The sequence below is a fragment of the Gadus chalcogrammus genome, chromosome 5, assembly GCF_026213295.1.
Source record: "Gadus chalcogrammus isolate NIFS_2021 chromosome 5, NIFS_Gcha_1.0, whole genome shotgun sequence".
Lineage (NCBI taxonomy): Eukaryota > Metazoa > Chordata > Actinopteri > Gadiformes > Gadidae > Gadus > Gadus chalcogrammus.
This window is the reverse complement of record NC_079416.1, coordinates 15,716,312-15,728,814: the sequence shown is the minus strand read 5'-3', so window position 1 is coordinate 15,728,814 and position 12,503 is coordinate 15,716,312. Positions and strand designations below refer to the sequence as shown.

General features: G+C 43.5%; 2 protein-coding genes across 4 annotated transcripts in view; both read left to right on the top strand.

The window, feature by feature from the left end:
• Positions 1–7,572, top strand: part of pld1a (phospholipase D1a) — a 31,017-nt gene extending 23,445 nt beyond the window's left edge. For both annotated transcript variants that reach the window (XM_056590189.1, XM_056590187.1), the window contains exons 18-26: positions 197–310; positions 895–1,005; positions 1,270–1,358; positions 1,829–1,942; positions 2,313–2,362; positions 2,649–2,783; positions 3,238–3,391; positions 3,864–3,981; positions 4,244–7,572. In XM_056590189.1, coding sequence (XP_056446164.1) covers positions 197–310; positions 895–1,005; positions 1,270–1,358; positions 1,829–1,942; positions 2,313–2,362; positions 2,649–2,783; positions 3,238–3,391; positions 3,864–3,981; positions 4,244–4,468 — 1,110 coding nt within the window. In that variant the 3' untranslated portion in view covers positions 4,469–7,572. The remainder of the gene's footprint in view (positions 1–196; positions 311–894; positions 1,006–1,269; positions 1,359–1,828; positions 1,943–2,312; positions 2,363–2,648; positions 2,784–3,237; positions 3,392–3,863; positions 3,982–4,243) is intronic.
• Positions 7,573–10,816: 3,244 nt separating this feature from the next.
• tnika (TRAF2 and NCK interacting kinase a) overlaps positions 10,817–12,503 on the top strand; it is a 69,122-nt gene continuing 67,435 nt past the window's right edge. For both annotated transcript variants that reach the window (XM_056591348.1, XM_056591349.1), the window contains exon 1: positions 10,817–11,274. In XM_056591348.1, coding sequence (XP_056447323.1) covers positions 11,218–11,274 — 57 coding nt within the window. In that variant the 5' untranslated portion in view covers positions 10,817–11,217. The remainder of the gene's footprint in view (positions 11,275–12,503) is intronic.

The window sequence follows — 12,503 nt, the reverse complement described above, 5'->3', positions numbered from 1 at the left end:
GTTTTGATGCAAAAATCTTAAAAAAAATTAAATTGGTAAGAATAAAATAATGTACGACTCAAATGTAGAAGCGTACGTTCAGAGAAGTTTACAGGTAAGTTTACAGGTTACGTCCCACCGTTTTTTTCTAACTCTCCTTTTTAACGTTCTCATCCCTCTCCTTCCTACTTTGTATCTATCTCTCTCTCTCCTCCAGATCATGAAGCCCAAGTATCGATCTCTCTCCTACCCCTGCCTGCTGCCCAAGTCCCACTCCTGCGGCAGCAACCTGCACTACCAGGTTCCAGACTGCGTCAACACCAAAGTACAGGTTAGAGAACCTGCCAATCAATTCAATAGTCCCTCTGCCACTCTTGCACACACAATGGGGATTGGGGAAGGTGAGTGGAGTAGTTCTTGGGTGTTCGACTCCCAGCCATCCCTGTACGGTTACTGGCTCTACATTCTAAGTTTCAGCCGCAACATGTCGCCCCAATAAAGATGTGGGATATGTCAAAACTCTAAGTAACCACGTGACCTCCAATACCTGTGGGTCCTTCTGGGACAGAAAGGTAGCAAACGGGTTAATGTGGAGAAGAACCTGGGGGGCTAGGACATCGATGTGCAATGTAAAAGGAGAGCTAGGTTGAATGCCACCTGGAGTAACTGAGGAAGAACCAGCCCTGTAGTGAGGGCTTTCATTTAAGATCAGTATAGATTAGATATAACTCTATTAATCCCCCGTTGGCGAAAATTAGTTTGTTGCAATTTATCACATCAGACGCATGATGATTTCTGCAATAGCTTCAAGGGCCAGTTGATTTACCAGCAATGTACTCATCTCATCTGCTCTACTTTACCCTCCTCCACTCTACTCTTCCCCTCTAATCTCCTCTTTTCTCGTGTATAATGTAGGTGCTGCGATCGGCAGCTGACTGGTCGGCAGGGATCAAGTACCACGAGGAGTCCATTCACAACGCCTACGTTCAGGTCATCGCCAAGAGCAAACACTACATTTACATAGAGGTAGGTCATTTGCTCAGACTTGAACTTGGGTTAAATGTTGCTATAAGCCCTTTATCAATAATTTGGGAAATAAAAGTGCTGTATGAATAGAGCATCGTCCATAATTGAAATAAATGTTAATATTCCTTGCGGGAAGAGAAGAGCTTCAACATTTAAAAGGATGAGAACACAAGCAGTGAAGACAATGACCTTTTGGTGGGTGTTGTTGCTGGTCACATGTCTTGTTGCTGACCTTTGGTCCCTCTCTCCGGTCTGTTGGTAAAGAACCAGTTCTTCATAAGCTGCGCAGACAACCGCATGGTGTACAACAAAATCGGCGACGCCATCATCGAGAGGATCATCCGAGCACACAAGTACGCTGGTGTTCTGTTCCTGAAAGCCATCCGGCATACACGCACACACACGAGCACTTGTGTTTGATCAAGGATCAGGTGCAGTTTGTCTAGTGCACACAAGTGTTTGTATACTTTTTCACACATGCATGACGTAGATCTTAGGGTACCACACAGTGTGTGTATGTGTCATTACATCATGTATGTTCTCAACACCTTTCATGTGTGTATACATCATATAATAATAATACATTAGATATTTCTTTCTTTCCATGATGCACAAAGACACTTTGAATATATTTGGAGCAAACTTTGTGGCTCCAGTCGAGAAGTCAATAGAATGACGTCCTTTTCTTCATTCCTTACCACTTCTCCTGGACCTTGATGGGAAATGTCATGAGGTCAAGGAAATATGAAAAGGACTTTGAAATATTCAACCGCAGGCTTCACAGTGTGTGCGTGTGTGTGTGCGTGTGCGTGTGCGTGTGTAGGGAGGGTAAGAGGTACCGTGTGTACGTGGTGACACCGCTGCTCCCCGGGTTCGAGGGGGACATCACCACTGGGGGAGGAAACGCTCTTCAGGCCGTCATGCATTTCAACTACAGGTGAGCCCCCCTCACACCCGCTGAAGGCCAGGGGGATGGAGACCATCCTCTGTGTTATCCCTAAAACCTCGCTAACTATTTATCTTTAGATTCATAGAACAATGTACAACGATTGAATTTATTTTCATATTTTTGTATTCAAGTAAAATGTATACCAAACCTGCTATCATTGTATTCATAATAATATTAAAAAAGTAATAGAAAATGTTTATAGATGTAATTCTCCTGAATTTTGTCAATAAGGGATAATAGTTAATAGTATAAGATATTCATGATAATAATACTATTAATCCTGTTCTATTATTTACTTTTGAATTTACATATTCGGATTATGATGGAGCTCAAATGTTCTGTTCTGCTATCCCATCAGGACTATGATCCGAGGGGAATACTCCATTATATCTCAGCTGAAGAAGGAGAGTAAGTACAAAAGGACAGAGAGAGGGGCTTGAGTGGGATTTATGTGTCAATTAATGATTAACTCTTCTCCTCACTTTCCTTCTCCCGTTCCTCTCTTTCATTCTATCACCTTCTCTCCTAACTGCTCCCTTTCACCTCTTCTACCACCACCTTTCTTCTCATGCTCCTCCTTCGTCTCCTCACTCCCCTCCACACCCTATCTCCCTTCCTCCTTCTCTCTTTTTTTCCCTTCTCTTTCTCCTACCTTTTCCGTATTGCATCTCTTCTCTACCACTCCTCTACCCAGTGGACGACCAGTGGATGAACTACATCATGTTTGGAGGCCTGCGGACCCACGCAGAGCTAGAGGAGCTTCTGGTCACCGAGCTCATCTACGTCCACAGCAAGATGCTGATCGCCGACGACAACACCGTCATCATCGGTACGTGCTGCGGTCCTTGTCCGTGTCTCTGTGTGTGTGTGTTAGCCTGCCTTCCTCTGTCTGTCTTTTCTGGGTCCTCTCGTCGGTATTCTGCAGTTAAAATAAAAATGTTTACTTTGACAAGATACAAATATTCACTTTGACTTTTCATAAGCCCTTTATGTCCATTCTCTAATTTTATTTCTCCCTATGGCTATGATTTATCCCACCTAATCTGGATTAACAATAGTATAGTTTTACCCTGTAGTGCCCCCTGCTGGTATATTTATGAATTTGTCTTTCACACAATGAAGTTAGTTGATGGGTTTGTTTGTTCAAAATCTTGCATTCTATGGAAAGTGGCCTAGCTCCCTGTGTGTGTGTGTGTGTGTGTGTGTGTGTGTGTGTGTGTGTGTGTGTGTGTGTGTGTGTGTGTGTACGTGTGTGTGTGTGTGTGTGTGTCTGCATCCTCAAGGCTCGGCCAACATTAACGACAGGAGCATGCTGGGAAAGCGGGACAGCGAGGTGGCGGTGATCATCCAGGACTCAGAGACGGTCACTGCGGTGATGGACGAGAAGGAGTACCAGGCCGGACCCTATGCCCTGCAGCTCCGCCTGGAGTGCTTCCGGTGTGTGTCCATGGGGGCAGAGGGTGCTTTGCTCATAACATTTCCTAGCAAGGGTTAGGGTTGGGGTTAGGGCTAGATTATTCAAAATTATACCTCCCAAACGTGTTGCAGTTGGATTTATTGCTGTTATGGATCTCACGTCAGGGCAGAGAGGAAACTTGTTTTGCATTACAGAAAGTGTCTTTCTACACCTTTAAAGCCTGACGTATCATCCATCTAAACACAGTGTGTATGGGTTCCTCTGTAGTCCTGAGTTTCACTTTTGGAAAAGATTAGTGCCGCTTTTTATGTGATTGAACGAGTATCCTATGTAATAATTCTAGTTAAAAGTTCTGTCTCTCTCTCTTTGTCTCTCCTCCCCTCTCTCTCTTAATGTCCTCCCCTCTGTCTCCTTTCTCTCTGTCTGCATCATGTGTCTCTCTCGGTTTCTGTCTGTCTGTCTGTCTACCTTTCCCCTGGTCAACCATTACAGCACCATCCTTGGGGGTCACAGCGATGCCACCATCGACCTGTCTGACCCCGTCAGCGATCGCTTCTATAAGGACGTGTGGATGGCCACGGCTGGCCGAAACGCCACTATCTACGAGAAGGTTAGGATTACTGTGGCCCCTCTGAATACTTCCATTACACCAGTATTACAGAGCATATTATGCAATACATGTAAATGTCCGTGCCCAATATTTAAGGTTAATAACAACTCTTCTCATTACTGCCCTCTGTGTGTGTGTGTGTGTGTGTGTGTGTGTGTGTGTGTGTGTGTGTGTGTGTGTGTGTGTGTGTGTGTGTGTGTGTGTGTGTGTGTGTGTGTGTGTGTGTGTGTGTGTGTGTGTGTGTGTGTGTGTGTGTGTGCAGGTGTTCCGGTGCCTGCCCACTTCCCTTGTGCGGAACATGTCTGAGCTGGAGCAGTACCAGGTGAAGGCGGGCCTGGCCCAGACCGACCCCATCCGTGCTCGAGAAGAGCTCCGCAAGATCCGTGGCTTCCTGGTCCAGTTCCCGCTGGACTTCCTGTCGGAGGAGAATCTCATGCCCTCAGTGGGCACCAAGGAGGCCATGGTACCCACAGAGATCTGGACCTAAAGCGGTCGGAGACAGACACCTGCTCAACCCTCCTACTAAAAAAAACTTTCCCATCCCTGATGTCCATTATGATGAACCTCCTTGTTAAGGACCATGCAGAGGATATATCGGATAGGTCTACCAGATGAATAGCTCAGACCATCCCTACTTCTTCTTCTGGTATTTGGGGATTTGACCAACCAGGCTACTGACCAATCCCAAGGAGTCAACTTAATTTCAGTTCATGTTTGAGACCCCAGTGATCTTGATTGATTAGTAAGGGACAAAAGGGTCAATTGGCCCCAAGTGCTTGGGAGAAGACACCCCCCGCATGCGGTTAGACAGCATTCACACTGTGTGCTCTTCAAGAGAGGCGTGACGATGCTTGGATCTTAGACAACGAAAAAAGAAGGACCAGTAAGGTTTTTCCATCAGGTTTCGCTGAATTTCTGCCATGCCACGAAGGTCAGCCGGTCATTCCTCAATGCATTGATTTGAGGAATGAGGCAATTCATTTTTTTAGGGAAAATAATTAAGACCCAACTGTGGCTGGGAGTAACGAATAGAAGTTCAGAGTCATCCAAATGATACCTGAAGACAAGTAGGATTTTTTATAAGGGACCAATAGCATCGCTCATTTCTTTCAATCGGCTCATTTCTTTCAATCGGCTCATCTTGAACCAGATGCAGAGATCTGCCTCTACTGCCCATACGAGGACTGTGACACCATCAAATGTCATTGAGTGAAGTATTCCCACCAGAGGTGCAATGCATGTGATTGAGTGAGTTCAATAGGGGTGGATTTTTTCTGTATGTTGTGTATGAGCTTACCAAGTAATATTTTTATTTTCTACTATGGATGCTATTTTGGAGTTGTGTCTTCTCTTGAGTATGAAAGATAACTTTTTCCGCATCGACCCCGTGGATATGTGAAGAACCATCATATCTTCCAAAGTAGGCCAACACTCTTTCAAGTAAGATTACAAGCATTTAGTAGGCTACTGTTTATATCGGTTGGGTTGCAAAACTGTTGAACATTATTTAAATTAAGGTTCTGCTTCGCGCACACACGCACGCACGCACACACACGCACACACGCGCGCGCGCGCGCACGTACGCACGCATGCACGCACACTCACACACACACACGTTTTAAATCAGAAGCGCCTCTGGCTTAAAGATGACTTGGCCAGGTCATCTCCAGTTCAGTTATGTTTTGACTGGATTGTTCAAACTCGCTTCAGACTTGAACTTTGTTTAACTCTGTTTAACTTTGGCAGTTCATTTTAAAGCCAACCGCTGTTATGACCACAAATTTGTAATGTTCTTTTAAATCGATTCGTCTTGTGGTCAACGTCAAAGTCTGAATGATTGAAAGATTCAATCGAGAATCCGTCCACTGATGCCTTTCGCGTAGTTGATAGCTTTGGTGTTTAAAAGTGAGTTCAAATGCAATTTAAGCTAGCCAAAACTTCCACATACCCTACAGATGAAAGACACAATGACCGTGAAGTGAGCAATAGGACGCAAACGATTAACTAGTTTATTGGGTTGGAAATCGAAATGAAATCTAATAGAATAGGCTTTGTTCAATTCTGGATTATAGGCTTGTTTTGACAATGGTGCCTAAAACACAAAAACAAAACCAACTTCTACAACCAGCCTCTACCAGCATTTCAAACCACTATTGGCTTATAAGGCTTACTAAAGTTTAATAAAGTTAAGATGTTTTAGCCTACTTTGACAAGGCTCATGCCAGCCACCAAGACAGTGCAGTGCAGGTAATTTCTTATTAGATTTATTTTTTATGTACGAACGACGCCATCCGAGATCGATGGGTTTTCCCATGCATTGAGATTTACTTTTATGATCTATTATGAAAAACTATATTCTTAATTCATTCAGACCCATTGATTCGCTCTCTAGCTTTCTCTTTAACCAATGGCCAAAACTGACAACGGGACCGTCCTCTCTCCTCCTCTCCGTTCACACTCATCCAAAACATGGGCGGGATTAAGAATTGTTGCTCACCAGAAACACAACTCTAATCTAACACATGATCCAAGTCTCAACTTGTCTTTTCGCGCTTTGCATTGCAGGAAAAAATTCCACGATTGTTTTTCCAGGAATGTCGAATATGGAAAGCCACTTGAATCCTTATTATATTAAGTCTATGTTAATTAAATTTAACCTATATTAGAAACAGTGTAGGCGCTATTTGCGTTGTGACACCTACATTAAAGCTCCATTGGACACGCAGTTATTCACCAACTTTTTAATTGTCGAGCTTGTTGTGTGCACCTTCTGAACTGATAGTATCCTCCCCATCATTCGTCATCGCTACCCAAAAAAGAATTGGCCAGCGACCAGCGGTTCTGAAGAAGTTCCAGAGCCACACCTATGCAATTCTCAAGAAGAAGTTGAACTAGTTATATCACTCTTGTTCTTCATTTAACCAGTAGGGATGGGTTGGTGCATTATTTATGATTGAACAAGTCTTTTATTGCCTTATTTTATGAAACAGAGGAATACTTTGGAATACATATTTTTTAAGGCAGAATTGGGTCTAAATTCAAGCTTGGCTCTATTTGCTCATGCCCCATATGGCTGGGGATTATCTCTGCTTGTTGTAACTGGGACATTTAGTAATTTTGATGTGTGGTCAGAATATACTAACACAGATGGTTATTATCTATGTTTTTCCTCTTCCGTATGTAACATATTTCTGTTGGCTCAAGCATGAAGGATGGAATTTTGTTTTGTACAGTTGGAATAATTTAAAATTGCTGTTTTTTAAAGCATAATTTAAATTCATAATAAACATGTCTGATTTGTTTGTTTGTCGTAATTATCTTTTTTTAATTAAACTGTAATATTCATTGATATCGTTCAGTTATCAGTTAATCTGAAAAGTATTTAATCAACCGTTTTCTATTTCACATCACAATGGGCATCCTTATGTGACAATGTGACCATTACAATTCTATTTTCCTTTCTTAGCATGTGAACAAAATTATTAAAATGAGGTACAGGATTTTATAGGAGTTTCTGTGGATGATTACCGCACACACTCAGGGAGTTCTCCTGCATGGCAAGATAGACAAATCACCAGGTCATCTATCATTGTCTACAATCAGATTTCAAACACCGCCAGCCTGCGGAAGATAAGTTTGACCCTCATTAGTGCTGATGTTGTAAGATCTCTTTGCTTGTTGACTGTAGAACCACACCGAAGTGTTGACCGTGGTCTTGCACTGAGGTCATAATATCGCTTCTCCCTGCTCTAGCACTGCTCTCTGCTGGCATGCACAACCTTTTGACAAGCAACCTGTGGCTGTTGTTGTTTACTTGTAGTTAGGAGCATTGATCTCACTAGTTGACTCATTAGCTGGGCTGGCAACTTCAGACCGTCAACTAGAGTTTTACGGTAGCCTACACCAGCAAGCTGAGGTATGGATCCTTCCTTTCTGATCTGGCTTTATCCAGTATCATCTTGTCCGTCTGGACTGCTCTTTCTGCAAGATCATTACTCTGCATATGAGGGGCTGGAAGTGATTAAACTCCCTTGTTCCTGGAATTCCCTCGAGCTGCAGGGGCAATTCTCTCACTGACCACTCTCTGGGATGCCTTGTCTGACGAATCAGTGTGATTGAATCTACTTTAAGTATCCCAGTAATCTACAACTACTATAATCTTCTACCTAACAAACATCGTTTCTTACCAGTATTGTATGCATGCGTATCTACTTGTGTTCCTAATATGCATGTGTCCCCCCGTTAATATACATTGCCATGGACTGTAGCCTATACGTTACGTGTTTAGTTTGTGTGTGTTTCAACAGATGGACGCATACACGCGCGCCTGCTTTCATTAATTATTTTACACATACACACACGCGCCCCCGCATTCATTCATTATTTTTAACACTCACTCGCGGTAAAACAATGTTTTCACGATCAAATACTCATCATCCTAAAAGTAATGGGCTTGTACACGATGTCTGTGTCAAGAAAATATGTGTTTGCTGTACTCTGTTTGCAGATGCATTGTTTAAAAGTACAACGTATTACCGCTGTATCAGGTGTTCTTTCCCAAATAATTTACCAAGAATGTGTGGCTAGGCGGATGAGAGAAGCAAAGTGTATGCGCGAGGACGTGCACAATTAACATTATGCATGCACCCTTAAAATAGCATCTGAACAACGCGCCACTGACTCACTTTAAATCAGATATTTCCTGGTTTGCGGCGCAATTGTTTTCTGAAATGGCAAAATAGCACCAGGGAACGTTTCCAGAACACCTCCTCCTTTTACAAGGAAACTACAAACAAACATTAGCTGTGTTACATAAATATAACAAAGAAAAACAAACAAACACATTAACCTTTGGAAATAGCCATTCATAATTAAATCATCATGCTAAAAAAAACAAAATGCGGTACAAAACCTTTATTTCTTTAAGCCAGGACATGATGTCTCCTTTCATACAAGGAACATTTGGCCAGCGTCCAATGTCATCTGCAAAGACACACCTAATTCCGAAGAAGCCTCAATCATATCTCTTTACCCTTGACTGAACTTGAGGAAGCATCTATTGTGTTTGGTTTGACGGGGAACCTGGCTCCGTTAATCTGTTTTTCTTGTGAAGTTAACGAAGGAAAACTCTGAATGAAAGGTGCCACAGACATGGGGGGTATTCCATCAAGCTTATCTGGATACATCTAGCTAAGACTCCTGCCATTAATGTAGCTTATAGGATACTTCAATAAACTGAACTATGTATGTGTGTCATTAATTCCACAGGCGGAAAATAAATTCCAAAAAGATAGCTTTACAAGTCTTTTGCGCTTGCATCACTTTTTTAATGTCTGTGTTTGGACCATTTTCTCAAAACGTGTTCTAGCATGAAATCAACATGTTTACTTTATTTTTATTAATATGTTCTTTGGAAATAAACATGTTCAGAAAATCAAGGGTCTGCAGAGACAGAAGTAATCAACTGGGCTAAGGCGGTTGGCCCCTACCACTAGCAGTGGCTAATGGTTGAAAGGCCTTCAAAAGGCAAATGGTAGACCATGAAAATTATAAGTTTAAGGAGGAGTGTAATGTCAAATACATATTTTGGAATGTGAGACCAAGCCCTTTTGTTTAAGTTGGTATATGATATTGGCCACCGCAAGCTCAGTGAAGGTGGCACTGGAGGAAGTGCGGCATTGGTTGGAGGGTGCCAGTCATAATGTAAACCAGGCCATACCAATAGGAGCGTTGGTCTGCGGCTTCACTCGGCCTACCATTCCACTGGAGTCAGTATGGTTTGGATCCTTATAATTCCCGTTTTGTGGGGATGAACTATCGACTACCATCCCCAGAGCTTCAGGTTTGAATCGATTTTCAGCTTTGACCGCGTCCGGCTTTTCTGGAGGAGAGGCAGATGCTCATGAGTCCACCTGGTCCAAAATAAATGCCGGTTTTCTGAAATTGTTTGGCTTACTTTTATTAAATCCTTCTTTAGTTGAGTTTGTGTCTCCATTTGGGTCATATCCCTTGGGTTCCTGCTGCCCTGCTAGCACTGTTCATGCTAAACATGATACCACCACTCTGAATACTAATACATCCACGGACATGCCCCCGCCCCCCCCTACCTCCAGGAGCTCCTCACCTTCCAGACCACCTTACGCACCCTTCGCTATGCATCAGCACACACCCTAAGACCACCCAAGATCCGCACCATGGGCGATCAGGCTTTCTCCGCTGCTGCCCCAACACTATGGAACGCCCTCCCTGACCACCTGAAGGCCCCACAGACTACAGCTTTAAAAAAAAAAAAAAACGTAAGACTTATCTTTTTAAAAAAGCCTTTTGCTAATTTCCCTTTTACTGTTTATGCATTATATGTTTTAACAACCCCTTTTATTTTATTTTTCTCTCTCTTAAACTCTGTAGCACTTTGAGATTTCTGACGGTAAAGTGCTCTACACATTAAATATATTATTATTATTAATATTAATATTATTATTATTATTATTATTATTATTATTATACAGGAACCCTGAGATAAAACCCACCAATTTGCATATGACAGCTGGAAATATGCCATTATGATATAAAGGTCGCATTGAACCTTTTCCACTCTTCGAGTCATACCTATTTCCGAAGAAACCAATGCCAGAGGCTTACAAATTACCAGCCGTTGCCTAACATGGCCGTATTGGTGACAAGAGTTCACCTGTCAAATTTAAACACATGTAACGAACGCTTCTGGGGGTTGTAGTCTTTATTCCGATTGGCTAGCTTGTGAGGCCCGCCCCCATCACTGAGGGCCCTTCCTCCAATAGGCGTTGCTTCCCCACCCCTCCACTTTACCCTCTACATTCGTGCTGCTGTAACTGTCACACAGCAGGCACTCCAGTGCGTAACTATCAAGTACTAGTGAGAAACCGTTACCGCCGTGTCAGAGCATCACACTTTGTTTTTTTTCTACTTGAACAACCATGGACCCTGGTGTGGGGATTGACTCGTCGGTTTTGTGCATCGTCCGCGTGGTTGCGCTTTAGCACCCCCTGTTCTGGTCCACGGCGAGAAACCAGACAAACGGCTTTGCCATCGGTCGATCACCCGGGAGAGAGTGCGGGGCGATCTAACCACAGGAGCCACACACCATCCGGCACAGCAGCGGCCGTGTGCGTGTTCGTGTGCGTGTGTGCGGGTCTGTGTTTGTGTGTGTGTCGGGAAATTCAGGGGACTGACAAGTGCTGATACCCCCTCCCCAACATGGCGAGCGAGTCGCCGGCCCGGAGTCTAGACGAAATAGACCTGTCCGCTCTGAGGGTAAGCCGCTAACATTTTAATTTTGTATTCTTTCTTAATCCAAACTAATCATCTAATACAGGCTATGTTGGCGCTGTGTGTGTTTGCGATTCTGCTGTTCTTTGCCCCTGACGACAGACACGCGCTCCAATACACTGGATTTCTCGCCAGCAAAGCTCATCGAAGGCAACCAAAAGCCGCTCCGATGTGTTCAATTCTAGATCTTCATAATAGTGATGTAGACAGACCGTCAGACAGACATGATCTAATCTAGCCTGAAATAATACAAAACATTTCAGCTTGCCCAGTTGTCATTGTAATGCCTTTTCCTCATACAAGACAGGAGTCATAGGAATCAAAGTAGTAGTATGGGGGGATTTGGGGATTATAGCTGCTGTGATGTTTCGCTGACCTCAATAGTCTTGTTGTTTTTGTCAACGGCCTCGCCTATTATAGGCATAATAGCCGCGATGCAGACAGCGGTGGAATTTATCCCAATTCCTTCGCCCACACTGTCGATTCTCCTCATTCACATCCGAAAGCGAGACTGAGGTGTGTGTGCTTGTGTCTTTTGATGTAACAACGTGAAGCTACATCTCAGATGTAGGCTACACTCTTTCACAAACACCCACGTTTCATACCCAAATCCTACCCACTTTCTCAGTGGCAGATGGGTCTGTGTTATCGCCATCTCTTCTTCGGACGATGCCTTGAACCTGTGGTCCCTTACTAAGCCTGCCCCTTCTCAGACCCCAGCCTTTACATGCTAAATTCACTGACACAAACGGACATATATACTGTCTATGCAGGCAAATTGTGTATTTGTGTGTGTGTGTGTGTGTGTGTGTGTGTGTGTGTGTGTGTGTGTGTGTGTGTGTGTGTGTGTGTGTGTGTGTGTGTGTGTGTGTGTGTGTGTGTGTGTGTGTGGAAGTGATATCCAGATGTATTCTGGTAAAGGTTGTGGAGGCACACAGGAAAACGATCGCCATTGATGTCCTGTATGCTGCTCTCAGAGCTAAGCGAGCACAACCAAAACATCACACACTCAGGCCCCTCTTGTGTCCCTGGGAAACGCGTGTGTTTTTCTCTCCTTTGTCCAGCTGTAATTTCTTATCTGGTCCTGCATCGTTTTCCTTGTAAGTACACCCGGTCGTTTTTCAACTTCAGGGTTTGTGTGTTAACGTGCTCTGAATAAATCAATTCAATAGCACGAAGGCAATGCAATAATAAAAAAAAAAAAAGGGTTTCTA